The sequence below is a fragment of the Lepus europaeus genome, chromosome 23 (genome assembly GCF_033115175.1).
Source record: "Lepus europaeus isolate LE1 chromosome 23, mLepTim1.pri, whole genome shotgun sequence".
In the NCBI taxonomy this organism is placed as follows: Eukaryota; Metazoa; Chordata; class Mammalia; order Lagomorpha; family Leporidae; genus Lepus; species Lepus europaeus.
In genome coordinates, this window is record NC_084849.1 from 24,086,131 (window position 1) to 24,112,805 (window position 26,675).

A 26,675-nucleotide genomic window follows, 5' to 3' on the forward strand; every position below is an offset into this window, starting at 1 on the left:
TACCCCTCAGATCCTTGTCCCTTCTCTGGTCTTCGTCAGACCCCTGGGAAGTAAAAAGTATAGGCACAATCATCCCGTCACCCCAGCCAGTAGACTACGTCAAGCCAAAGGAAGTGGCTTGCCCAAGTGTGCCCTGTCAGGGGAGGTGGAGCCACAGGTTGAACCGTGGCATGGGTAAAGGATCGCCTGCCCGTGCTTCGTAGGAGCCCTGCTCACAGGCTGGGGTCTCCTGGGACATGGAAGGAGCCCCACGCTCTGCAGCCTGGAAGCCAGACATCAAGTCAGTTACACTGTCATCCCGGCTGGCTCCGGCCCTGAAGTCTCTTTCTTTGTATTTGAAAGGCAGAGTTACAGAGAGCATGAGAGGGGGAGAGGCAGAGAGAGAGAGAGAGAGAGAGAGAGAGAGAGAGGTGTCTTCTATCTGCTGGTTCACTCCCTAGACAGCTGCAATGGCTGGAGCTATGCAGATCTGAGTGCAGGAACCAGGAGCTTCTTTCGGGTCTCCCACATGGGTTCGGGGCCCAAGGACTCGCGCCAAATTCCACTGCTTTCCCAGGCCATAGCAGAGAGCTGGATCGGAAGTGGAGCATCCGGGACTCGAACCAGCACCCATATGGGATGCCAGCACTGCAGGCGACTTTACCCTCTATGCCACAGTGCCAGCCGCATGACATGCACACTCTTGTCATCTCTACTTCATCAACGAGCCCCAAAGGGCCAAAAGGACCTTTCACACAGAAAATAAGGACAAAATCCAGCACTCCAATTCAGGCCTGCCCTGGGCTTGTTTTATTTTACCACACTGCTTCCCCTACACTCTAGCTGTTGGATACTCTTGTGATACTAGGTAGAAAATCAACCTAAGGCTGGCGCCGTGGCTCAACAGGCTAATCTTCTGCCTTGTGGCACCGGCACACTGGGTTCTAGTCCCGGTCGGGGCGCCGGATTCTGTCCCGGTTGCCCCTCTTCCAGTCCAGCTCTCTGCTGTGGCCAGGGAGTGCAGTGGAGGATGGCCCAAGTGCTGGGCCCTGCACGCCATGGGAGACCAGGAGAAGCACCTGGCTCCTGCCATCGGATCAGCGCGGTGCGCCGGCCGCAGCGTGCCAGCCGCAGCCGCCATTGGAGGGTGAACCAACGGCAAAGGAAGACCTTCCTCTCTGTCTCTCTCTCTCACTGTCCACTCTGTCTGTCAAAAATTAAAAATAAATAAATAAAATTTTAAAAAATCAATCTACAGGGGCCAGAGTTGAGGAACAGCAGGTTAAGCCAGCATCCCCTGTGAGCGCCAGTTTGAATCCCAGCTGTTCCACTTCTGGTCCAGCACCTTGCTAATGTGCCTGGGGAGGAAGGGGAAGAGGGCCCAAGTCCTTGGGCCCCTGCACCCGTGTGAGAGACCTGGATGGAGTTCCTGGCTCCTGGCTTCAGCCTGGCCCAGCCTTGGCCATTGCAGTCATTTGGGGAGTGAAGCAGCGGATGGAAGACCTCTCTCTCTCTCTCTCTCTCTCTCTCTCTCTCTCTCTTCTTTTCTCTCTATAACTCTGCCTTTCAAATAAATAAGTAAATCTACATTTGTGTGTGTAAATCTCACACCATTTCTGAAGCTTAGGAATTCAAGGGTAGCTTGGTCAAGCATGTTGCTCCCAAGATGGACAAGCAGCCAATAGGCCCGTAAAAAGTTGCTCAACATCATGACCCATGAGAGCGATGTGCATGGAAGCCAGTGAGAAGCTTCCCAACAGGACGGCCACAAAGACAGAGGATCCCTGATGTTGGTGCAGATGTGGACAAATCCGAACCCGTCTCACATTGCGAAATGCTGGGGCTACTTTGAAAATCAGACTGGCAGTTCTTCAGGATGCTAACTATAGAGTTCCCGTACAATCCTGCAATTTCATTTCTTGGTGTAGACCCCAGAGAAATAAAATCCCATGTGCACGCATAGATTTGTGCTTAAATGTTCATAGGAGAGTTGTTCATAAGGGCCAAAAAGTGGCAATTACTCAAGTGTTTATTAGCTGATGAGTGGGAACACCCACGGTCTTTCACACAGTGGAATATTGTCCAATCACAACAAGTCCTGGAGGGGCCAGCGCTTTGGCTCAGCAGGGAAAGCCTCTACCTGCAATGCTGGCATCCCATATGGGTGCTGGTTCAAGTCCCAGCTGCTCCACTTCTGATCCAGCTCTCTGCTATGGCCTGGGAAAGCAGTAGAAGATGGCCCAAGTCCTTGGGCCCCTGCACCCATGTGGGAGATGAAGAAGACGCTCCTGGCTCCTGGCTTCGGAGCGGTGCAGCTCTGGCCATGGTGGCCATTTGGGGAGTGAACCAGCAGATGGAAGACCTCTCTCTGTCTCTGTCTCTGTCTCTCTCTCTCTCTCTGCCTCTCCTCTCTCCGTGTAACTCTGATTTTCAAATAAATAATTAAATCTATTTTTTTTTTTTTGACAGGCAGAGTTAGACAGTGAGAGAGAGAGAAAGGTTTTCCTTTTCCGTTGGTTCACCCTCCAATGGCCGCTGCTGATCCGAAGGCAGGAGCCAGGTGCTTCTCCTGCGGGTGCAGGGCCCAATCACATGGGCCATCCTCCACTGCACTCCTGGGCCATAGCAGAGAGCTGGCCTGGAAGAGGGGCAACCGGGACAGAATCCGGCGCCCCAACGGGGACTAGAACCCAGTGTACTGGCACCGCAGGCGGAGGATTAGCCTATTGAGCCACGGTGCCAGCCAAGGGCTCCATCCTTGTGACCTGGGGACCAGCTCCCTCAGAGCGTGTGTCGCAAGAGAGAAAGCACAGGGCTGTTCACGGCTCAGGCCTCAGAAGTTACATCGCTCCCAGCACATTTTATTTGCTAGAAGCGAGTCACTTAATACAGCTCCTCCTCCCAGAGGGCAATGAGTGAGCACCTAGAAATCTTCCGGGCACGGCCCTGTACCCACCGATCCCTAGCCCACGGCCTGGGTTTGCCTCTTGGGCTTGCTCCCTCGACGCCGGAACCCTGCTGTCTCATGGGGATTTTCCTCCTGGTCTGCAGAGAGCCTGCCCCGGGGAGAAGCTGTGTGTCCAGTCACACCTGTCTGAGCAGCGTTGAAGCAGGGGCCTCTGTCTTCCGGGGGAGCCCCTGGCCAACGAGTGGGCACAGTGGGGGGCGTGGCTGCCCAGCTGGCACTCAACTGTGGGTCATGGCTGAGCCCCCCTCCCACCCCCGTCTCCCCACCTTCTCCTCATTGATGTGGGAGCTGACACTCAGTCTGAACACTTTCCCTACCTCATCCTGCTTCCTCCCCTTTGTTGGTCCCAGGCATTTCCTCCAATAAATCTCTTGCACTTCTAACTCTTGGCAGTGGCTTCCTGGAGGATCCAAGTGACACTGGCTCCGTTCCCCCCAACACCGGGGTGGGGGCTGGGTTTCCCTGTCCTTCCTTCCCCCGCCCCACCTCTCTCCGAAGCTGGCTCTGTCCAGGGTCTTGATCTGTGCCTGGCACCCAGTAGACGTGGCAATGATTTGTTTTCGAATGAACACAGAGAGTTCTGGAGCAAGGCACCGCCCACCCTGTTCTCCTGGCACAGAGAGCCACAAGCAGCCCTCTTGTAAGCCTGGGAGTGCCAGCTCCAAGGGGCAGAGTGGGGAGGAAGGCCCCCATAAGGGGAGCTTTGGGGAGACCCACAAAAGCGTCTCCCAGGTCCTGGGGAGGCTGCCGCTCCCTGGCTGGTTTCTCTCCTGATCTGCTGGGTGACACTCCCCTTCTTAGGCCTCCCGCCACCCCCCACCCCATGCTGTGAGTGAGGAGCCCCACCCTGCCTGTCTCTCCAGGGAGGGGCAGGGGCTGGTCATTGCTGAGAAAAGGTGAATGAATGGGAAAGAGCCAGACACACCCAGGGACTTGTGTGGGCCTGGGCCTGGGGTCCTAACGTGGAAGGGGGAGTCACAGTATGGAGGGGTGGGGGGGCAGACAGAGAAAGGGGAAGAGGAGAATCAGGAGAGAGAGAGGAGTGGTAACACAGAAGAGAGGGAGACACACACACACGCACACGCATGCACACACACGCAGGTGCACACAGAAGCAAAGTTCTAAATGGGAGGTAGAAAAGAAGGGGGAGGAGGGGATGAGGAGGAAAGGGAGGAGGAAACCGAAAGAGAAACAAACAGGTGCAGGTTCGGAGGTTAAGAGAGGGAGGCAGAGAAATAGAATTGGGAGCAAGAAGAAAAGAGAGTTTGGGGTACGGAGAATTGAGCAGAAAAATGAGGAAGAGAAATAGGGAGGAAGGAAGAGAGAGAGAGAGAGAGAGAACATGGGAGAGATGGAGGAGATAGAAAGAAGGGAAGAATTAGCACCAGAGAGAGAATGAGAGAGAGACAGAGACAGAGTGCCCAAAGCCAAAGGAGGCGGCGAGGTGGGGGCCGAGGGAGACAGCCGGTGACAGGTGATCAGCCCCCGACCCCCCTGGGCACCCACCTCACCCCAGGCGGGTGGAGACCCAGAGGAACCCTGAGGCCGCCCTCTGTGTGCAGGGCAGGGCTCGTCCTGCTGGTTCAGGCCTCTCTGTCCTCTGCTCAGGGGCCTCTGAGGGGAACCCCGGTGGTAAGCCAGGCACAGTGTCCTGTGGGCTGAGTGACGTGGCTGCCTGGGGGGAATCTGGCCTGCCTCCCTTTGGGCCCCGGATGGTCAGCTGCACTCTGCTTGTTACCACGGAGAGGAGTATAGCCCCTGGCTGCCAGTCCCATCGTCCCCGCCCATGCATCACGCACGGGTGCTGTGGGGTGAAAACCCTGGGACTTGCTCTGCCCTAGGGAAGCTGCTTCCTGCCCAGTGTACCCTGAGGGCCCAGTGGCAGTGTCTTAGAAGCCAGAGAGTCTCACCCAACGTCCTGTTAAGTGACTGCTGCGATTGTGCCCATTATACAGACGAGAAAACTAAGGCTCGGAGACATCACGACGGCTAAGCCTAGCTGGGTCCTGGAAGCTGAGTTCCTGCTCCGATACCTCCCAGCCTCTCCCGTGATGGGCAGGGCAGCGATTCAGCAGAGGTAGGCAACAAGCTCTATAACAGGACAGAGTGGCCACAATGGTGGCTGACCCTGGAGCCAGAGAGGGGCCTGCCCACCCTGCGGCTCCCCTCCCGTTCTGCTGCACACTTCAGCATCCCCTCCCCAGCTCTGCCCTGACTCTGCCTCCCCCTGCAAGAGACTCTGACAGAGACGGTGGGGGTGGGGAAGCCCTGGGCTAATGGGCAGCTGGACAGACAGACAGGTCCCTATCCCAGCCAGCCCCGCTTCCCAGCCAAGTCTCTCAGGAGTGGCATCCCCAGCCTCCAACCCCTCTGCCTGTCACCCAAGGCTGTCACCCCACCTCAGTCTCTTCGTCTGCACAGTGGGCACAAGCAGGTCAGCCCCCCAGCGCGGCGGCAGCTGTCGGTGACACAGAAGCAACTGCTGAGCGTGGCCGGTTCCTGGCAGAAACAGCCCTGTTCTCAAGGACACATGATGCCCGTGGGGTCCCGCAGAACCACCCCCCACCCCGGGGGGCCACTCCCTGCTCCAGCGCATCAGACCTGCCCTGCGTTGTTCCCCAGGCCTGCTGTCTCTCCTGTCGGTCAGCCCAGGAGGGCTGCTGCTGGGTCAGGCCTGAGCGTAACGTCCCAGGAAGTGGCGATCGCTGGGACATTGTCCCCTCGGCAGGTCAAGGGGCTTTCTTTTTAAATATTTATGTATTTTATTTATTTAAGAGGCAGAGAGAGAGAGACCGGGAGGAGGGGCTCCCATTTGCTGGTTCATTCCCCCAAATGGCTGCAATAGCCAGAAACTTAATCTAGGTCTCTGGGCAGGGCCCCAAGTGTTTGAGCCACCACCTGCTGCCTCCCAGGGTGCTCATTAGAGGGTAGGTGGAATCAGGAGTGGAACTGAGACTCGAACCCTGGCGCTTTGATATGAGCAGCAGGCAACCCAAGTGTCCTTGGGCCAACCCCCTGCCCCTACCAGGAGCCTTTCTAAGGGGCAGGATTGGGGCTGGGGGTGGAATGGGGGGGGCACTTCCCAGGGTGGTCACTCCCCAGCCCTGCCTTTGCTTCCTACACCCAACCTTGAAGCATTGCCCTGGCTTGCTGCCAGCCTGAAGGTGGGTGTGGCAGCCAGCGCTGGAGACGGAGGGCCAGGACCGGTTCTGGGAGCCTCCTCCAAGCTCTGGAACCCTCTTCCCTGCCCAAGGTGACCCAGAACCCCGCCCGGCACCTGGCCTTACCCCCACAGCCGAAAGCCTTGGCCCCCACAGTCCCCATCCAGGCAGGGCTGGCAGCAGGTGACTGGATGGCGCTGAGAAGGGCTGGGTGAGTGGGGGCGTGGGCCCTGCAAGTGCACTCCTCAGCCAATCAGAGGCTTGCCCGGCTGGTGGATTCGGTTACAAGGCCAAGATCACCCCATACTCCGGCCTCTTTCCTCCTCCTCCCGCAGCTCCATTCATTGGCCCCGCTGCATGGAGCCTGCTGGGCACTGCTTCCGCTCAGCTGCTGCCTCCTGGGGCAAGCATCCCAGGGGCTTTGTCTGGCCAGGATGGGCCGGGCTGGGATGGGGGTTCTGGCGGTACTGCTGGAGGCACTAAGCTTCCTGGCGTTGGCTCCGGGGAGCTCCCCTGCTCTCCACGGGGACACCACCTCCTGCCACTTGGTCAGGTCCAGCCCTGGCAGCCCCCTGAGCTCTCTGAGCTTCCTGGGCAAGGATGCCCAGGGCCTGGCGCTGTTCCATGCCCGCTGGGATGCGCACGGGAGGCTGCAGGATTGCAGCCGGCAGGATGAGCCGGAGCTCACGGCAGCCTACGGCGCCCTCTGCACTCATGAGACCACCCGGGGCTCCTTCGTCCACACCCCTGGACCCGAGCTGCAGAGAGTGCTGGCCACGCTTCCATGGGAGGCCTGCCCAGGGGCAGGGGCCAGGGAGAAGCGATCGGCCATGCAGAGCGGAGCGCCTGGCAGGGGGCGCCTGCGGGTGAAGAGGGGCTGGACCGTGCCGGGCACGCTGTGGTGTGGAGTCGGGGACTCTGCTGGGAACTCCTCGGAGCTGGGTGAGTCGTGGGGGCGTGGGCTGAGGGTCTGACAGGGGCCAAGCGCCGGCTTCACTCCCCTCGGCTATGTGTCCTCGGGGGAGTGACTTGGCCACTCCGAACCTCCATTTCCTTGCCTGCAAAATGAGGGTTCCTGCGAGTGTTGTTATGGGACGCTTAAACGAGGTGGTGGGTGGAGACGCTTTAATCCCCCTCCAAGCGAGGGGGTACACTGGGTTGGAGCCAGAGTCGGCTGAGCCCATAAAACTACTACCCAAGAATAGGTTTTTACTGGGGCACGTGCCCTGGCCCAGCGCCCTAAAGCTGAGCCAGTAGCTCCCCCGCCAACCCGTTCCCACACCTGTAGAAATAAGGTTCCTCACCTGTAAAAATAAGGCGGCCCCTCCCTCGCCGGGCCGCACTCAGGTGCGGAAAGGGCTGGGCCCACAGGAAATGCTCAGTGAAGGGCAGTATTGCTTGTGCGGTGATCAACTCGGATAACCTTTCTACACACTCAGTACAGCTCTCCTGTGCGCACACGTTGGGGCTAGGGGAGGACGTGGCACACGAGCCGGGCAGGTTGGGGGGCTGTAAACGCCTCTGGTGCTGGTGAGAAAGGATGTGCCTGTTTGCCACGCCATGAGTCTTAACCCGGGACTCTTCTCCTTGGGAACATGAGCTTGGGGACTCTGCAGAGAGAGAGATAGAAACTCCCCAGTTCCCCAGAGGGAAAGTGCTTGTGGCTGGGAGGCTGGGAATTGCCCTAACAGGGGAGGGGCTGCAGCCTGGGTGCGCTCTGCAAGCTTTGAAACTGTTGTGGATCCCCCCAGAGGGAGAGGGGTGTGCTCCGGCCACCAAGCAGGGCATCTGTGGGAGGGCTGACACGAGAACCAGCAACTCTGCCCTCTGGAGGCCAAAGTGGGTAGAGCTGCTGAGCTGGCGCCCGGGGCCCGCCCTCAGGGATCTTCCAGGGCCCGGATCTCTGCTGCAGGGAACATGACCGCTGCCCGCAGAACATCTCGCCCCTGCAGTACAACTATGGCCTCCGCAACTTCCGGTTCCACACCATCTCCCACTGCGACTGTGACACCAGGTGAGTGGTCGGCAGGGACGGCAGGGGCTCTGCTCGCCAGGTCCCGGATGTGGAACCAGACAGCACGGAAGATCAGCCAGCTTGGACCCCATGGTACGGGCGGGAAAGCAGAGGCCCCACAGAAGGGACTTGGGGCTCCAAGCCAGCCGGCAGGTGCACAGTGGCAGCGTGGGCCTTGGGAGGAGCCGGGTGGCCCTGTGTGGCCCAGTGACCTGAATGCTTGCTCTGGGGCAGATTCCAGCAATGCCTGACGAGCCAAGGCGACTCCATCTCCGACCTCGTGGGTGTGGCCTTCTTCAACGTGCTGGAGATTCCCTGCTTTGTGCTGGAGGAGCAGGAGGCGTGTGTGGCGTGGTACTGGTGGGGCGGGTAGGTGGCTGCCCCCTGAGTCCTTTCCCAGCCAGAGCAGGAGCCTGGGCCGCCAGCCCAGCGAGGAGCGCTGCCTGCACACCCTTCCTGGGTGTCGCCCCACCCCAATCTAGTGGGGTGGGGGATGGGACTGGCACAGCCTTGGGCTCCTTGCTGGGGTGGGGGGTGCTCCTGGGAGTGGGGATTGCGGGTCACTTATGGCCACCAAACGCCACCCTCCAGGTGTAGGACGTATGGCCTGGTGCCCCTGGCACGTCTGCAGCCCAGGACTCGCTACAATGCCTCCTGGAGCTCCCCAGCCTCCTCCCTGCCTCCCAGCCCCCCGAGCCCAGCCCCTACCAGACCTGCAGAGAAGCCTCACCTGCGGAAGTGGTGGCCACGGCAGAAGGGGTCCCGGCGTCTCAGCGTGGCCAATGCCACAGCCCCCCAGCCTCCTGTGGCCTCCCCCAGGCCTGGTGTGGGCCGCACAGCCCAGCCTGGGACTCCTCAGCCAGGCCTCCAGAGCCCACAGGGCGAACTCAAAGGCCAGGGTGAGCTCAGAGCCTAACCTTGGGGTGTCCTGGTGTGGGGGGGCTGTTCTGACCTCTGCCCACGTTGGGGGGGAGGGGCAGGAGGGCCTGCGTTGCTTCTTTTCCTGCTCCAAATGCGTCCCAGGGGTGGGCATTTGGCGAAGCCATTAAGACACCCCTTAGCAATCCTGCATCCCCTGTCAGAGCGCCAGGGTTCCCCAGCTCTGCCTCCCATGAGAGCTTCCTGCTAACGGATATCCTGGGAGGCAGCAGGTGATGGCTCAAATCCTTGGATCCCCTGCCACCCACGTGGGAGACTGAGATCGAGTTCCTGTCTCCTAACGTTGGCCTGGCCAAACCCTGACAGGTGCAGACATTTGGGGAGTGAATTAGCGGATAGAAGATCTCTCTCTCTCCTCTCTCTCTCTCTCTGCCAAATAGAAATAAATAGAATTAAAAACAAAAGCCAATGCCTCCCGGGGTCTCCCAGCCTTTCCCATCAAATTGCACCGCCGTGAAGGATGTTCCTGACCCACACTTGCTGCTGAGCCGTCCCCTACTCACTGCCTGCCAGGGCTGATCTTTGCCTCCAGACCTGATGCCTCAACATCCGGGCCTCCAGGCCCTGGCCTGGCAGACCCCACCCTGTAGCTGCAGCCTCACACACCTCACGTGGTCCCACAGAAGCGGCAGACTCTCTTCCACCTCTGGGCCTTTGCCCAGTCTCTTCTCTTCTTCTCCCAGCCTCAGCTGAGCAGCCGCTGCCTCCAGGAAGCCTTTCCAGACCTCCTCTCAGCACCCTGGGCTTCCTCTACAGTGGCGTGGCTGTGTGTGTGCATTGCATGTGTGTGTGCCTGCGTGTGTGAGTGTGCATGTGGGGGGGCAGGGTGCACTCCCGAATGTGCAGCACCCAAACACAGAGGGCTTGCGACACACAGGGAGACCAGGGTTTCTCCTGGATGGTGGTGGGCATTGGTGGGGCGGCCCTGGAGGACAGGGCTCCCATGACCGCCACCCGCGCACCCCAGGTGCCCGCCGAGCCTGCCGCAGCTTCCGCCGCTTGGATCAGTGTCAGCTCCGGATTGGCTCCCAGGAAACCAAGTTCCAGCTGCTCAATGGGGCCCCTGGGCCCCTCTTCCACTGCAACTGCACGCGCCGGTGAGGCTGACCAGAACCCCTGGGGGTGGTGCTGACAAGGATCCCCGGGGGTGAGGCTGACCAGGACCCCTGGGGGTGGGGCTGACCAGGACCCCTGGGGGTGGGGTGACCAGGACCCTGGAGGGGCTGACCAGGATCCCTGGGGGTGGGGTGACCAGGACCCCTGGGGCCGTGCTGCCTGCTTCCAGGCAGGGAAGGGGTGCCCAGCTGGCAGGGCCGAGCCCCGGCCTGAGCCTGCCTCTGCCCTCAGTCTGGCGCGCTTCCTGAGGCTCCACAGCCCACCTCCGGGCACCAGCGTGCTTTGGGAGCTGCTGGGCACCACCTGTTTCACACTGGCCCCGCCACTAGACTGTGCTGAGAGTGAAAAGTAAGTGGTGGGTGGCAGAGCCAGGAGGGACAGGGGTGGGGGGGGACTTTTCCCCAGGGGGCTGCATCCTCTTTGAGTGCCTGGGGCCAAGGGGGTGGGGGAAGGGCTGGGGGGTTCTCTGAGCACCATTATCATCCTCCTATCTCCTGCTGCCCCAGGTCCAGCTCTGCTGTTGGCCTATGGGGGTCGCCTCTTGGCCCTGTCATGTAGTTCCTGGTTGCCATCGATAAGTCGATTCACTTTTCAGAGCCTTTATTTCCTTGTCTGTAAAATGGGTACAGGAAGTGGCCGAGGCCATCGCCCCTGGGGACATAATATTGCTCAAGGCCTGACTCACGCACAGGAAAACGGCCACGGCTTGCTCCTAATCCACAACCTCAATTGGATTCTGGTTTTCAAAGCCAGCATCTCGTGGCCTATTTCACAGAGGGAGAAACTGAGGCCCAGATTGGCTCTGGTTTCCACAGCCGGCTCGTGGCAGGAATTGGGCCTCTGGGTACCAGCCCAGGTTTATTACGCCCCCTTCTAGGTATAACCCAGCCTCCCCCTCCTCCCACCATGCCTTGCAGGTGATTCTGGCCCCAGTCCTGCTGCTCTCTGGGCCGGCTCCCTTGTCTGTCTGCAGAGCAGGGTGACATCGGGGCCAGCGCCCTGACCACCTGCTCCCCTCCCCTCTGTCCCCACAGCTGTGCCAGGGACCCCAGGGCCATCAAGGTGTCAGCTCAGCATCTCCGGCGGCTTCGGCTTAAGCTCCAGGAGGAAGACCCAGTGGCAGGGCAGCCGTGGCTGTCAGAGTCCCCCGGGGCTCCCGTGTCATTCTATGAGCTGTGCCTGCAGTTAACCCAGGCAGCCTGGGAGACCCAACGGGCAGCACGAGGTCCCGAGCCAATGACCCCAGCTCCAGCTCTCCCGAACACCAGACTGGGCATCGCCCTTGGCTTTGCCAGGCCTTGGGAGTCCCGGCCTCCTCCCCACGAGTTAGAATGAAGCATGGCAGAGGACGTGCCGACAGCCTGGAGGCTGGCTGTGGCGGAACCCAAGGCCCAAATGCTGGGCCATGTCTCCCGCTGCGCTGGGTGACACCGAGCTAGTAACATAACCCCTCTGTGCCTGCATGTCGTGTTCAGGAGGCTCCCTCTGGTTCCCTGGGCTTAGACCCCGCAGGGGATTTCACATCCCGTTGGGGAGGGGATATCTTATTGCCGTCGTCCCAGGAGGTGTCGGGGTACCTGCTCACTCCTGTAGCACAATTAATACATCTCAAGGATCTGCCTAGGGGAACCCCAGCACACGGCAGCTGAGGCCCAAGGCAGCAAGTGAGGATATTAGGGTTGTCCCAGAATGGCTTACATCTGAAACCAGGAATGCACACCTGACTCTAGGGGGCGCTGGAGAGGCCTTACCAACTCCGCTCTTCCCAGGGAGGCCCCCTGTTTTTAACATTCCCTCGCTCAGCCCCCCTGGCCGGTTCTCTCTGCCCTCAGCCTACATTCAAATCTCCCCCTTGCCTTTGCACCAGGGACCTCCCCGCCACTTCTCTGAGAAAGGGAGTCTTAGGAGCTACCTCATTAGGTTGTTGAAGATTCAATAGGTGCGCAGCGTTTAACACCTAGCAACCGTTCCTCCCCTTCAGCACACAGCCAGTCTGTGCGTTGCTGTCTGATCTTAACTTTTGGAGGCCTCAGTTTGATCGCCTGGAAAATGGGTCTAAGAATGGCACTGAACCTGCAAGGCTATGGTGCAGATAAAAAAAAAAAAAAATGATACAAATGCCCGCAGGCGGCTGGTGCCTATGGAGTGTGAATTCTGTCCTGCCCTGCCTCTGACGACCCCCGTGCCCAGACTGCTAACAAGGCAGGCAGCAGGTGGAAGAGAACTGGAGAATTTAATTCCTAATGAGTGACCTCCAGGACCCGGACGTCTGCCCAAGCTCCCCACCACCACCCCAGATGGGGGCCCAGGCAGGGCTTGGCTGATTGTCACAGTTTGAGGGGCCGGACTGAGATCTGGGGGACCCCAGTGAGCTTCCCCGGGCCAGGACAGCGTGACAGGTGCAGATGCAGCTGGAGCAACAGCAGGAGAGAGACGAGTGGGATTGCAAAGGATTGTGGCAGAGTGGGGGCCGCCTGGGCCCATCCATCCAGTCCGCCCTCAGGGCCCCAGGCCTCCTTCCTCCAGCCCCTGCTGGCCCTGGGGGCTGGGAGACAGGCTGGCAGGGGCTGGGGCCTCCCGCTCAGGTCCCCAAGGGCCGCCACCACCAGGGTCTACGGTCTCCAGCCGCAAGGCGGGTAGCAGGCCCAGGCTTCGCGGCACAGCTGGTGGGAAGGCCCAGGAGCCAGGCAGCCCAGAAGGCCCCTCCTCACAGCTGCCCTGGCTACTGCCACTGTTGCCCCTGTCGGGGGCGCCCCGAGACAGCCTGCGGCTCTGGGGCGAGGGGCTCCGGCTGGCAGCACGGCGCTCGCGGGACGAGGGTCGGAGAGCGAGGCCAGGGAAACGGGCCAGGCCTGGGCTGCGGCTGCGATGTCGCTTGGACTTGCCAGGGCTGGGGCTGCGGGACTTGGGTGCGAGCAGCTCCAGGGTGCTGTCGTCCTCACCCTCTGAGCTGGTGCCCGAGCTGTCGGTGCTGCTGCTGGCCAGCTCCGAGGTAGGCAGCGAGATCTGGGGGCAAGTGCTGGTCATCGAGGTGCCCAGCCCAACCCGGGACCCTGCAGGTAGGCTTTTTTTTTTTTTTTTTTGTTACCTGGAAGGGTTCCGTGACACCGATGAGGATGCTGTGGTGATGGCTGTAATAACCCAGGATGAAATCTCCATGGCCCTTGGGCAATGATTCCTCACTGAACGTCACCTGGTGGGCCCAGGGGTGCAGACCCAAGGGGGGGTTAGGTGGGCAGCCTCAGGACATGGCCGAGCTGAGTCCTGAGGTTCCCCAGACCAAAGGGACTCTCCCACCCGACCCCAACTCTGCTGCTCCTTCAAGTACCTGGTAGATACTGCCGTCCACGTCCTCGTGTTTGGCCCAGACGTAAGCCACATAGTCCTTGCAGTGTCGAAAACCCACCTGGAGCGCGAGGAATCAGGGCGTGACACCCTCCCACCCCTGCCCCGCCCCTCCCCAGTCGGTGCCTGATCCCAGCAGCTTCCAGGTGCGGCATCATAAACACCCCCCCCCCACAAGTCACGTGCTCCTCCCGGCCTGTGGCTTCCCCGATGCCCGGATCCCGCTCGCCCTACTCACCCGGTACAAGCCGATCCAGTCCCAGGAGCTGCGGGCGAACACGGTCTCCACGCGGTACCGCACCACAGCCTGCTCCGGCCGCACCCACTCATCTGCCACCTCCAGCCGCACCAGTGGCATGTCGTCCCTGAAGGCGAACTGCCCGGGCGAGGCAAGGGGGCCCGCATCAGGGGTCTCCCTCTAGCACACCATGCACCTAGGGACTCGGGGGACTGACTTAATGGAGAGGCGGCCTCACAGAGGGAGAAGCTGAGCAGGACAGAGCTAGGATAAATGCCAAGTGTCCTGTCACCCAGCCCAGGGCTCCTTCTGCCCCTAGGAAGCGAGTGGAACACAGCCCTGTAGCCAACGTACCTCGGATTTGGCCCTGGTTCTGCCTTTGACAGGTTACACAACCCTGGATGAGCACCAAGGCTTCTGAACGCCAGCCAGGGCCCTTGCCTGCAAACTCACAGGCTCCCTAACTCCTGGGGTTGCCCTGCAGATTCAGGGAGGTGCCATTTGTAAAGCGTCCCAGGGGCCGGCATTGTGGCGTAGTAAGTAAGGCTGCAACTTGCAGTGCCGGCATCCTATATGGGCGCCAGTTCGTGTCCCGGCTGCTCCTTTTCTGATCCAGCTCTCTGCTCTATGGCCTGGGAAAGCAGTAGAAGTGCTTGGGCCCCTGCACCCGTGTGGAAGACCCGGAAGAAGCTCCTGGCTCCTGGCTTCGGATCGGCCCAGCTTTGGTTGTTGCAGCCATTTGGGGAGTGAACCAGTGGATGGACTCTGTATCTCTCTCTGTCTCTCCCTCTCCCGGTCTGTAACTCTACCTCTCAAATAAATAAATCAAATCTTTAAAAAAAAAATAATAAAGCATCCCATAAACTTCCCAGCATAGCAGCACATGCTCAAGACGTGATCTCCCTTAAATGCTGGTGGGGGACACAGGTGGAGGCCCAACACGTGCTGGGCATCCTGGGCTAAGCTGTGCACCACTGAGCGTGCAAGAAGAACCCTGAATGAGAGATTGGAGGCCTCAGTTCATTTCTAGGCCCTGCCATTAGGCTGCTCTGTGACCCCAGACAAGGCTCTGGCCATCTCAAGCCTCAGTGTCCCCATCTGAATAAGGGGCCGTAACGATTGCTGGGTCGGCAGCACATAAAACCCAATGATAGCCACAAGTATCGAGGACCAACCCAGGTGGATTGAACAGGGTGCGACCTACAGGAGTGGCAGGTGGCCAGGGTACTGTCTCCACCTGTGTCCCTCGGGCGGGCGGGCAGGCAGGCGGCTCAGGTGTTGCCTGCAGCCTGGGGCCCTTGCTCAACTGTTTATCAGGTTTCAGGTTTCTCTCCCACAGCTTCTGAGCCAAGCTGCTCCAGAAGAAACTGGGACATGCTCTCTCTGTCCCTGGGTCCCGAACAGCAGCATCACGCCAAGGGCGGAGGCTTGGAGATGGCCTCCCAGGTCTTAGCAGGGAGTCCTATTCTGACTGCATTGCCTTGGGTGAGCAACCTGCGTTCCCCGAGTCTCAGTTTCCCTAGTAACGCGCAGAGGGGGAATTTAGGACACTTCAGGCTATGGAGCCGTTCAAAGGGATGACAACAGGCAAAATGCTCTCCACAGGGCCTGCCGTGCCGGAGGTACTCCGCAGGTAATGTGTGGAGGCACAGGGTCCTGGGCGAGAAAGGAGCAATTCTCCAGGCAGTGCACCTGCCTGAGGGTTAAAACTCACACCCGAGCCCTTCATCAAAGGTCATGGCTGGCCAGGCACGGACAGATCTCCTCTCCCAGCTGAAAACATTGGCCGATGGCCCCACCGACTTGACCATGTGACCAAGTGACCGGGAAAAACATCCTCTGCCTGGAAGGGTTCATTCTTATCTGCCCAAGAAATCCAGAGAGCCCAGAGTTGGGTTTCGGGGCTGGCAAGATGGGATCGCTAGAACTCCACCACTGCCGAGCCTGCGTGGGACTTGGAGCAAGCGCCTACCCCAGCAGGAGCCTCAGGTTTCAATTCTAGGATTTCTCCTTTGTAACTCTGGCAACCGGGGAACTCAGTCCTAAATACAGTGCTAAGTTATAGTAGCTGCTTGGAGGTTAGCTTTGTAATTGCTAGATCTCTACTTTCCCCCTTCTCATCGCTAATCATCACCCTCAGAATGCCCGGCACATGGTAACACAGAAAATAGTAGGTAAATAAACAATGAATGAATGTGATCAAGGTTTTATGGGGTTTGATGAAGTGTTCCAGTTTTGCTAGTCTCATTATGTTTGCTGAATTGCAACATCATGCGCCCTAAACTTTTCTTGAATTAAGGGTAATAGAGGTGAATGAAAAAAAGGCATGAGCTATGGGCACTGTGGCGTATCAGGTTAAGCCACCACCTGCTGTGCCAGCATCCCATATGGGCACTGGTTCGAGTCCCGGCTGCTCCACTTCCGATCTAGCTCTCTGCTATGGTCTGGGAAAGTGGTAGAAGATGGCCCAGGTGCTTGGGCCCCTGCACCCACATGCCAGAGACCTGGAAGAAGCTCCTGGCTCCTGGCTTCAGATTGGCTCAGCTCTGGCTGTTATGGCCATTTGGGGAGTGAACCAGTGGATGGAAGACCTTTTTTTCTCTCTCTCTCTCTCTGCCTCTCTGAAACTCTGCCTTTCAAGTAAAATAAGTAAATTTTTATTAAAAAGTTTAATGCTTTTTAAAAAAAGGCATGAGTTCTGAGATCGGACTGGCTCAGGTTCAAATCCCCAACTCTTCCTCTTGGTAGCTGTGTGACCCTGGGCAAATGTTGCTGTGTCTCTGAGCGAAGTCCCTGGGTCTCGCTCGGTTATGGCAAACAGCTGCCACTCAGAGCAGGTGCAGGGGTTCCTGGTGGGCAGTGGGATGCTGCACTGGGCTCGGGGTGTCATAAAAGCCAATGCCAGCACTCACATGCAAGACGAACTGGGCAGCCACGGGCTTGTGGTCACTGACTGTGTATTCCATGTGGCTGCGGTAACTGTGCTGGGTCACCTGCAGCCGGTGGCTCTCCCGTCCTGACGGGCTGGGCCCCCCGCCTGGAGCCTTCACCTTCCACAAGATCCGGTCGGTCCAGGCCGGCTTCCGCTTCTTGGCACTGCAGTGGGCGGGGCAGCCTGAGTTTCAGGGGTCGAGGGGTAAAGCCCAACCCCCAGCCTTGCCTTCGCTCTGGTCTCGATCTCTCAAGACCTCACCACCTCCACGCCATGCCCGTGCTGAGCTCACCTGGTATCATATTTGTTGGTACCCACATCGAACTTGAAGGTGGGAGCGAAGTTGAGGGGTCCCTCCTGGAAGCCTTTCAGGATAGGCCAGGTGTTCTTGGCCATGTTGAGCTGGGGGAAGAGCGAGTCCAGAAAGACCAAGTTGCACAGAAGCCTGGGCCCTTGGGTTCCCAGGGAGGGGTCAGGGCAGGTGAGGGTAGGGGAGCCCTGGGGCATGCTCGGGGTGCTTGGGGGATGGGGAGGGGGCTGGGATCCTCCACCTGGTCCTTCTCCCAGAGCTGATGGAGTTGGTCGCTGTCGATGGCGAACTTGACAAAGTGCAGGTCATAGCTCTCAATGCGGAAGTTCAGGTCCCCAAACCAGAACACGAGGCTGTTCGGGAGTGAGAGGGTTAAGTGGGTCCCGGTGGAGGTGGGAGGAAGGATCCTCCCAAGCCCCCATCCACCCCGACAGCACTGGCACCCCTAGAAATGCTTGCGAGTGGGCAGGGTGCTGACGCCTGGGTCCTCAGCCAGCCAGAGAAGCAGAGGGCGGTGAAGGGGCTGGGTCTCCAAGAAATTCGGTTCAACCTCTAGCGAGGCCCCGGCCCATCGGCAAAGCTCCACCCTGCAGGCTCTGCCCCTCTTCATCAACCTGCACGCGTGCCCCCACCCACCTGTAGTCTGGGGCGGGTGTCGCTCACTCCCACAGGCCCCGCCCCTCTTCATCAACCTGCACGTGTGCCCCACCCACCTGTAGTCTGGGGCGGGTGTCGCTCACCCCACAGGCCCCGCCCCTTTTCATCAACCTGCACTCGTGCCCCCACCTGTGGTCTAGGGCTGCTGTCACTCACCCTCATCGGCCCCGCCCCTCTTCAGCAACCTGAAGTCGTGCCCCCACCTGTAGGCTGGGGCTGCTGTCGCTCATCCCCACGGGCCCCGCCCCTCTCCTCCGAGACGGGCGCGGAGCCGCTCTCCCGAGCCCCGCCCAGCCCGTACTCGTGGTCCAAGATGCCGTGGGCGCCGGGGCCCTGGAACTGCTGCAGGCTGAGGATGGTCTGGAAGTTGTCCTTGCGCTGCTCCGCCTTGTCCATGTGCGCGGGCAGGTGGCAGTTCAGGAAGCAGAGCATGTGCCCGAAGGCCGCCAGGCGCACGCTCACGCCTCCCTTGTTACCCTGGGGAGGCGGGGGGGGGGGGATGAGTAGGGGGCTGGGCTTAGGTCGGGAGGAGGGCGGAGTGGGAAAGAGGGAAGGGTCTGGAGACATGGGCGTGGCTTTCGGCGGGGCAAGTCGCGAGTGCGGAGGCGGGGACCTTGCGGGGTGGGGGTGCAGGTGCAGAGGGGCTGGCGCAGCACTCCCGGGCCCGCACGCACTCTCACCCAGTAGCCCCCGAGGCCCGTGCGCGTGCAGTCGGTCTGCACGTCCCGCAGGAAGGGCAGGTGGTAGTACTTGGCGAACAGCAGCAAGATGACTCCCTGCATCCTCACCGTACTCACCTGCGGCGGCGGGAGGCGGGGGCTGGGGGCGCCGGCTCCACCCCGCTCTCCCCGCCGCCGCGCCCTGTCCTTTAGGTCTGGGTGGGGAACCCAGCGTGGGGGGGTCTGTCCGGAGGGTGAGGGCCGCCTTACCAGCACGAAGTTGAATGGCCCCAGCGCGTCCATGAAGAGCTCGCTCCACTGGTCCGTGAAGAGAGCGTCCTTGAGCCGCTTGTTGATCATGGAGTTCACCTCCTGCAAGCTGGGGGAGGCGAGGGGGGGATGCCATCGGATTGGAAGGGGTTTCCTAGAAGCCCCTGCTATGGGCGAGGGGCTGGAGGAGGCTCCAGGGGCTCTGGGGGGGGGGTGTCCACGCACCCTGGCCCCTCACCCTATGGCGATCATGTCCGCACCATCACTGTCATCGCCGCCGCCCAGGTGGAGGAGGGACGTGACGTCATCGGGGGGCATGGCCGTGCCCACGTTCCAAGTGACCACAGTGATCCTGGAGACAGGGCCATGGGAGAGCTTACTCCTGGGCTCCACTCCTACTCACTCAATTTCCCTCTACCGAGCAGTCTACGGGGGAGACCAACCAAGGAGGGGACAGGTCCCTTAGATGGGGCCCCGGGGTTCTGAGGGTCCCAAAGCAAACCCAGCACTCCCCTCCTCCCAACCAAGGACTATTCCTTGGGGAGGCAAGCCGAGTAAGAACCGGTCAGCCACCCCAGAAGTAGGGCTCGGCTCAGAGCTCAAGCCCCAGCAACCTTGCTCAGGAAGAAGGCCCTCACCGGAACCCGGGGTCGCTCTTGCAGGTTGGCTGAGCTGACCAAGCGGCAGATGGTGAGATGGCTGCAGAAGGGGAGGTGGCGACTGGAGCCGGCGCTTCTTGGGTCTGGAGGATGGGGTTCGGGCACCTGCTAGGTGCCACACTCTGAGTGCCAGGCCTAGGGAGGGCCGCATCAGGGGCTGGGGGCACATAGGAGGCACGGTTCGGGGAGCGGCTAGGGGAGCGGCTGGGAGACCGGGGTGGCTTGGGCAGAGGCGGGGGCACAGACTGGCCTGAGAGTGTCCCCGGCCGGAAGGTGGGGGATAGAAGTCCGGGAGAGCGGGTCCCAGGTTCTGCAGAGCCCTGGACCGCATCCAAGGGCAAGGTCTGTGGCGGCCGTGGCAGGACGGGACCCTCGGGGCTGCCGCGGGAGGCCTCGGGCCGGGCTCGGAAGGAGGGTGAGAGCCGGGGGTCTGGGGAGGGCACAGGACTGGTGGCCTGAGCTGGGGACTGAAGACGCCCCTCAGAAGGCGGGGTCAGCCTAGGGGCTGAGGCATCTCTGGGTCTGGCTGGGGTCCACCCTGGTGCTGGAGCCAGGGCCTGCTCCTGGGGAGGTGACAGAACGGGACTGGACACTGGGGAGGGCTTGGGAGGGACCTGTCGGAGCTGCTCCTGAGCAGCCACGGCCAGACTCAGGCCTGAGGCTGCCAGCGCTGGCTTGGGTCTCATGGAGGTGGGTGACACTTGTTTCTGGTCTCTGGAAGCTGGAGCCGCACTGGGCCCCAGGGTGGCTGGCGGAGGCTTCGGGCCAGCCGAGGCAGAGAGGACCAGCTGCTCTAGAGACGCTGGAGCCGGGACTGAGCCTGCGGGCACTGGGGGAAGGCTTGGTCCAGTGGAGGCAGACATCAAAAGCTGGCCTACAGATGCTGGGGCTAGGCTGGGGCTGCGGTGGGCGGGTGCGGTTTTCTGTCCTCCACGGGTAAGGGGAGGGCGGGGAGACTCCAGAGCCAGCCTTGGTGCCTCGTGGGAAGGTGACACAGCTGCTCGCGGTCCCACAGGTGCCAGGGCCACCCTTGGTTCCAAGACTGCTGTCTCCTTCGCTGAGAGCTGAAAACCACAGGCCACCTTGTAGAGGACACGTTAAAGGCTCAGGCTGACCCTAAGCAGGGAGTTGGGCCCAGGTTTCTTTTTTTTAATTTTTAAAAAATTTTTTTTTATTTTTGACAGGCAGAGTGGACAATGAGAGAGAGACAGAGAGAAAGGTCTTCCTTTTGCCATTGGTTCACCCTCCAATGGCCGCCGCGGTAGTGCGCTGTGGCTGGCGCACCGCGCTAATCCGATGGCAGGAGCTAGGTACTTATCCTGGTCTCCCATGGGGTGCAGGGCCCAAGGACCTGGGCCATCCTCCACTGCACTCCCTGGCCACAGCAGAGAGCTGGCCTGGAAGAGGGGCAACCGGGACAGGATCGGTGCCCCGACCGGGACTAGAACCCGGTGTGCCGGCACCGCAAGGTGGAGGATTAGCCTAGTGAGCCGCGGCGCCGGCCATGGGCCCAGGTTTCTATAGAGACCCCAGCAGACCCCATCTAGCTAAGAAAGACACATTTTTCCAAGGAAAATCCTTCCTGTTATCTCACCCCAGCCCATGCTGCTGCGGGTCAGCTTCCGCCCTGGAGCAGACAGGACACAAAGCCCTAACCCCACCTCCTTCAAGTCGAAAACCCCTTTCACAGATGGGCAAACTGAGACCCCGACTGGGATGAGGCAGAGTGTGGGTCTGAACTTGAGGTTCTCCCTGTCTAGCTTTCCCAGGCAACTCTCCCACTCCAGTCTCTGCAGCTCCTCCATGCCCAGGGGCCACTGACCCCCACCCAGCCCCCTGCCCCAGGTCTGCCCACACGGGGCACACTGGATCCAGCCTGGGAAACACTTCTTCCTCCTCCACGGGGCCCACAAACCCTCTCAACATCCCCAGACTCGTTACCAGGCAGATGACTCTCCCCCAAGGGCCTCAGTTTCCCTGTCTGTAAGACAAAGGGACTGGGTGAAGGGTCCCTGGCCACACCACATTCTGGAGGGGGGTGGAATTCTCTGTCTCGTATTCTCTACCTGTTATGAGATTCCACCCAGCTCCGTGGAACCAGCCATCCTCCCCAGGTGCAGTTCTAACACCGAGGTCAAGTTTGGGATTCCAAGTTGATCCTGGTGTTCCACCTCCCTGCCCTCTGCTATCTCCCCTGGGAGCAGGTGGGGCCCCCTGCTAGCACCTCTTTCTCCATTCTTCCCAGATTTCGGATGCCCGCTGCCCCCAGAAGAAAGCGTCCTTTGCCGTGGCCCAGAGGAAGGTCTATCCTCGCCCCAGGGCGGCCCCATCCCTGCCTCCAGAGACGCAGCTGCGTCTCTGTCCCGAGTCCTTCTCGCTTCAGGGAACCCGAAACTCTGCTTCCACCTCCAACTCAGCTCCTGAGGCTGCATTCTTGTCTCCAAGTGTCCCGCTGTGTGCCCCCTCCCCCCCCCACCGCCCCCAGCACCAACAACTTAGACATCCCAGATGTCACAGTCCTTGTCTTCAGAGACAAGCCCCCTCATTTTGCAAGGGCTCAGAGAGGATGAGCGACTTGCCCAAGGTCACACAGCACGGGCTGGAGCACAGCTGGATGCCCCAACGCCCCAGTCCAGGGCTGTCCTGGAGGCTCCTGGAGATGATGTACTCCATCGCTCCTGCGCATCCTATTACTACCCCTCGGCTCCCAGGGTGCCCTCTGTGCCAGCCCCTGCCTGGTGGGCGGAAGAGAGAGCCAGCCCCTCAGCTGGGGGTACCAGGGTGCCTGCCGTGTATGTGTGTGGGGGTGTGGGACCAGGGATCAGGAATGGAGGAGCTAGGTTTTAGCAGTCTTACCTTGGAGGGTGCCCCAGTTTGGGAAACCCCGTGGGGCACAGACAGGGAGCCCAGGGCAGCCCGGGCCCCTGGCCTCCTGCTGCTACCAACGCCCTGGCCGTCCATGTCTGCAGCCCCCGGCAGCCCGGCTCCCTCGGGCTCTGGCCCCAGCTCCTCGGCTCCCGGGAACCAGTGATGTCATCAGCCGTTTCAACCTGCTGAGAATTTAAAGGCACAGGCACCCACTTCCCAGCCTGGAGGTGGCCAGGGCAAGGTGGCTACCCCCTGGGAACCCTTAAACTGGCCGCTGAGGCTGTGATGGGCATGGGAGTGGGAGACAGGGAGAGGATGCCCGTCGGCTTGGAGCAGGTTCCGACTGGAAGTAGAAGGGAAGCTCTCTGTCTGCCCCCACCTTCCTGCTGGTAGGCTGGCCAGGCCTGGCTCCAGGGAGGGGCATGGCCATTCCTGCAGGTAAGGTAGGGACAGGTGCTTCAGAGGCTGCCACCCTCTGTGGGGCCTCAGAGACACCTGACTCCTGATCTGATCCCGTGACCTGGCTGACTGACTCCCTACCAGCTCAGGATGTGCCTTGGCTCCCACCCTTGCCCCCTTTTTCAGGCTTCGGTGCCACCTGCCTCTCCCCACCCCCATTTCCCTGACCCCTGACCCCTGACCCTCTCTTCCCCATCCCAGAGCCAGGCACTCAGGCTCCAGCCCCACCTCAGCAAGGCCTTCCTCCTCTGCAGATACCTTCGTGCCCTCAGATGTCCCCACAGCCAGGCTCAGCGCCTCTCGGCTTCCCCGCTCCCAGTACTCGGAGGGTGTGGTGTGGGAGGAGGGGACTTGTTCAAGGTCACCCAGGGAACTGGCAGGGGTCTCGGGAGTTTCGATGACCTGAGACCAGCGTGAGCAAATTGTGATAGCTGGGTGAAGGGAACCAGGGTGGAGAAGCAGCCGGCAGTGGGGAAGAAATCGGCAGGGTCGTAGAAAACAGGCTGGGCACAGGTGCTGGGACACAGCAGGTGGAGCCCGGGACACCTGCATCCCGTATCAGCGCACCTGTTTGAATCCTGGCACCTCTGGCTTCTGATCGAGCTCCCTGTATTAACAGCTTGGGAAAGAAGTGCTTGGGAGAGCAGCAGATGCTGGCCCCATATACTTGGGTCCCTGCCACCCACGTGGGAGACCTGGATGGAGTTCCTGGCTCCTGGCTTCAGCCTGGCCCAGCCCTGGCTGCGGTGGCCATTTAGAGAATGAACCAGGAGATGAAAGAATTGGAAGAACCGAGTGATGAATTGGCCAGGGTTGGCTGTGAGCTCTCTATTTCTGCCTCTTTTTAACCCCACTCCTCTCTCCTAAATCTCGTTCTTCCAGAATGGCTGGGCTGCTTGGTGATCCCTGCCAGTGTAGGCAGGAAGTGTTCAGGGTTCTGAGCCCAGAGTTCCCCACTGGTCCCCAGTCAGCCCCACATCTTCATAGGATGCTACGGTTCCCTGGATCAAGGTCACGTAGACAGGTGCTTTGTTCTCTCCTGGGTGAGCCCCCATCCTGCTCCACTGTCTCTGGGTATGTCTAGGCCAGTACCGGTGTGAGGCCAGAGTCTGTCGGGGCTGAGACCCAGGTCGTATGAGGGTGCTGGGGTAGAAAGGTTCTCGGGCAGCGGTGGTGGCGATGGTGGCGGTGGCTCTGGGGCGGTGATTACAATGGTGGACGTGATGGTGTCCCGAATTACGACAGTGGAAGAGGTATCCTGACGGTGCTGGTGGAAGTGATGGTGATGGTAGAGGGTGGGGTGATGACGGTGCAGAGGATGGGTGGGGGGAGGGATGGAGGCCAATGAGATGGTGGGGATGTTGTGTTGATGGAGGAGGTGGAGGTGACAGGGAGGGAGGACGTGAGAGTGGTCCTGATGCTGACCTTTCGGCCACCAGAAGAGAGAAGCATGATTCCAACTCACCCTGCCCAGCCCTCTGACTCCTATTTTACAAATGAGAAAAGGGAGCCCCACCTCCCACAAAGCACCCAGCTTCTGATGCAATCCTGGAAGGGATAGGAAACGGACCCAGGCCCTGGGGACCAGTCCTAGCGCTCAGCCCACAGGGGCTGGGACAGGGCCATCCATGGTCTTTGGAAACCAGGCAAATATCATGCAAATGAGGGAGCAGAGAATGCCTCGGGTCCCAGGGGGAGCTTCCTGGGACTTCCCATCATGCCCCAGTCCCTGAGCTCAGATCCCGCAGGGGCCTTTGCTTCTGGCCCTGTCACTTGATTTACTTGGGGAGGAGGCCACTTTAGGCTCCTGCTTTGGATCAGGGAGACGAAAACTGTAGCTACGTCCTACGTAGCTGCTGTGAAGAAGAAGCAAGAGCCCGGCGTGAGCAAGGTCTGAGCTGCTCTTTCGTTGTCGTCGTCGTCACCATCATCATCATCGTCACCATCATCATCATTGTCTCCAGCCTGCCCATTTGGCAGATGCTGAAACTGAGGCCTGGAGCGGTTGTTTTCCCGGGAGGAAAGGGAAAGGGGGCGGCGGGGGGCGGACCCCCGGCTCGGAGGGGAACAGTGGGAGCTATATTTGAGCTCCTGATGTGATGACTAAGGAGGCTGATAACAGGCTCTGGGGATCAGGACAGCAGGCAGGCCGGGGGCAGCTGCCAGAGAGAACCGCCTCCTGGAGACGGCTGTCTCCGGAGGCCCCTCCTGGCTCCCTCCCTTCCCTCACTCGGGGTGTGGAGTAAGCTCATCCGCCCCTTTGTGGAATCTCTCAGTGCTACCCTTTAAGCTAGGGAGTGGGGCGGGGTGGGGGGGCGCGCATAGTTCACAGCTTCTTATTCTAGTTTCTCTCGCTAGCTAGCAATGCTGTGAGGTTGGTAATAAAGGCCCCCATTGCACAGAGGAAGAAACTGAGGCCCATAGAAGACACGGGCAGTAGAAGACCGAGCACAGGGTTCCTGGGGAGGTCCCAGATCAATATCCCCTGCAGGAGAGGGGAGCGTTGAGCCCCTGTTTGCAAAGCGGGTCCGTGTTGCCAAACCCAGAACAAGGAGCTCTCTGAGAAGCAGAAGGAAGAGCAGGTGCAGAGGTCTGGGGCGTGGCAGGTCCCGGCTGTGAAAAGATGCAGTGTTTGGACGTGCGCCCTCCGCACTCGGCTCCGAGTAAACGCATCCTGCATGGGGAAGGCAGTGGAGTCCTTCTTTCTCCTGTCTTCACCCTCCTCTTCCTCCCTCCTTCCAGGAGCAGCTGAGGCTGGCAATAGCACAGGAGGGGCTGGGCCCCCCGCCCCCTCCCTGGGCCCCCTGATCCACTCTCCAGAAATCATCTGGAAAGGTGTAGAGGACCCCATGAGATATGCTGTGGGAAGGTGGAAGGGATCAGCCCCCAGCCAGGGCTTCCTTGAGGAAGACGCGAAAGACCACCGCTTCTCCCAAGATTTGGCTTCAAGCATCCTGATCGATTGGGGCCCGTGGGATGCACCGGCCCCTCGTCCCCACCCTCTGGGGCTGGTGTCGTCCTGGGTCCCGATTCTGCCTCTCGGGCAGTGGACTGGAGGGGGAGAGACTTTGCCAAGGTCATACAGTTGGGGTAGAGCTCAGGCATCCAGTCTCTCTCTCTCCTCGGCTCCCCTCCTCCCAGGCAGCCAGCACCCGCTGTCAGCTGCTGTGGAGTGAGTGGCTATTTTTATTCTGGCGTGAGGGGATCCAGGCAGCAGAAGCAGGTAGGTTAGAAGGCGACAGGACACAGGTCCTTGGCAGACAAGGGGAAGCTCACTGCAGGGACCAGACCCCGCTGAGCTGAGATTCCCCCCTCCACCAGGGACGGGTTGGGGGTGGAGGAAGGGGAGTCTCATTTCCTTGACCTGTCCTAGGTGGCTGCATTGTCAGAAACTTTGTTCATGGAGCTCAGAACGGAGCACAGAGCCCTCACAGGGACTCAGCTCCTCCACGTGACCACAGGCACCTTGGTCATAACCACCATCTTGTCCCTTAGGTAGCCGCGGTGGTCGTCCCAAACGTGATGGGCTAGAGGAAGTGGTTAAGGTAACTTGGCAGGTGTTTTGTGCCAGGTGGGACTCTAGAGTGTCCCTTAGAGAAAGTCCTGGTTCACTTAGGGGAGCCTGAATAGCCACACAAAGCACTTTTTCCTCCTGCCTTGTGGCACGGGGATCCATTGTCTTGTTCCTGTCTATAAGCCCCTCCCCCAATAAATTACGTTCTGTGTAACCTTGGATTGATCCTGCTTCTTCAGTCTCTAGGCCCCCTCAGCCTTTGGTAGCCAATTCTCTTATGCCAGGTTTTTTCAGCATAGCCCTGGTCATGTCCCTGACCCCAGACCCAACCTGAGCCCTACTCTTGGTGTTGACTGATCCCTAATCTCATGCCAGCTCTAGAGTGAGTTCCAACCACTGTCTACAGATGAGCTGTGATCCTAGCCTGAGTAAGTCTGATCTCAACTGGAGACCTGCATTCTTGATCTTGACTGAGCCCTGATCCTAGCCTAAGCCTGAGCCCCAGTCACACACTGAACCCTAACCTCAGTCCAGACTAATTCTTGTTTTAAACTGACTCCTGATCTTGGTCATGGACTGAGCCTTCT

General features: G+C 60.1%; 2 protein-coding genes across 3 annotated transcripts; one reads left to right on the forward strand and one right to left on the reverse strand.

Moving 5' to 3' along the window:
- The first annotated feature begins 6,469 nt into the window (after positions 1-6,469).
- PLA2G3 (phospholipase A2 group III) lies at positions 6,470-11,510 on the forward strand. The gene is given in 8 exon segments (XM_062182454.1): positions 6,470-7,050; positions 7,990-8,122; positions 8,357-8,491; positions 8,714-9,021; positions 10,029-10,158; positions 10,409-10,525; positions 11,212-11,380; positions 11,382-11,510. Coding segments are annotated over 8 exon segments (1,536 nt in total). The 5' UTR covers positions 6,470-6,542; the 3' UTR covers positions 11,418-11,510.
- Positions 10,839-22,208, reverse strand: INPP5J (inositol polyphosphate-5-phosphatase J). Of its 2 annotated transcripts, XM_062182452.1 has the most exons (13): positions 22,104-22,208; positions 19,227-20,311; positions 18,827-18,940; positions 18,589-18,697; positions 18,340-18,456; positions 17,961-18,136; positions 17,244-17,355; positions 16,985-17,094; positions 16,673-16,856; positions 13,761-13,898; positions 13,506-13,583; positions 13,266-13,370; positions 10,839-13,183 (listed from the first exon to the last, which is right to left on the reverse strand). In XM_062182452.1, the coding sequence occupies exons 1-13, from the start codon at positions 22,206-22,208 to the stop codon at positions 12,677-12,679; spliced, it is 2,940 nt and encodes a 979-aa protein (XP_062038436.1). In that variant the 3' UTR covers positions 10,839-12,676. The 2 variants fall into 2 exon arrangements, with proteins under 2 accessions (XP_062038436.1, XP_062038437.1); XM_062182453.1 differs by lacking the exons at positions 19,227-20,311; positions 22,104-22,208 and having other exon boundaries at positions 18,849-18,867.
- Positions 22,209-26,675: the final 4,467 nt, after the last annotated feature.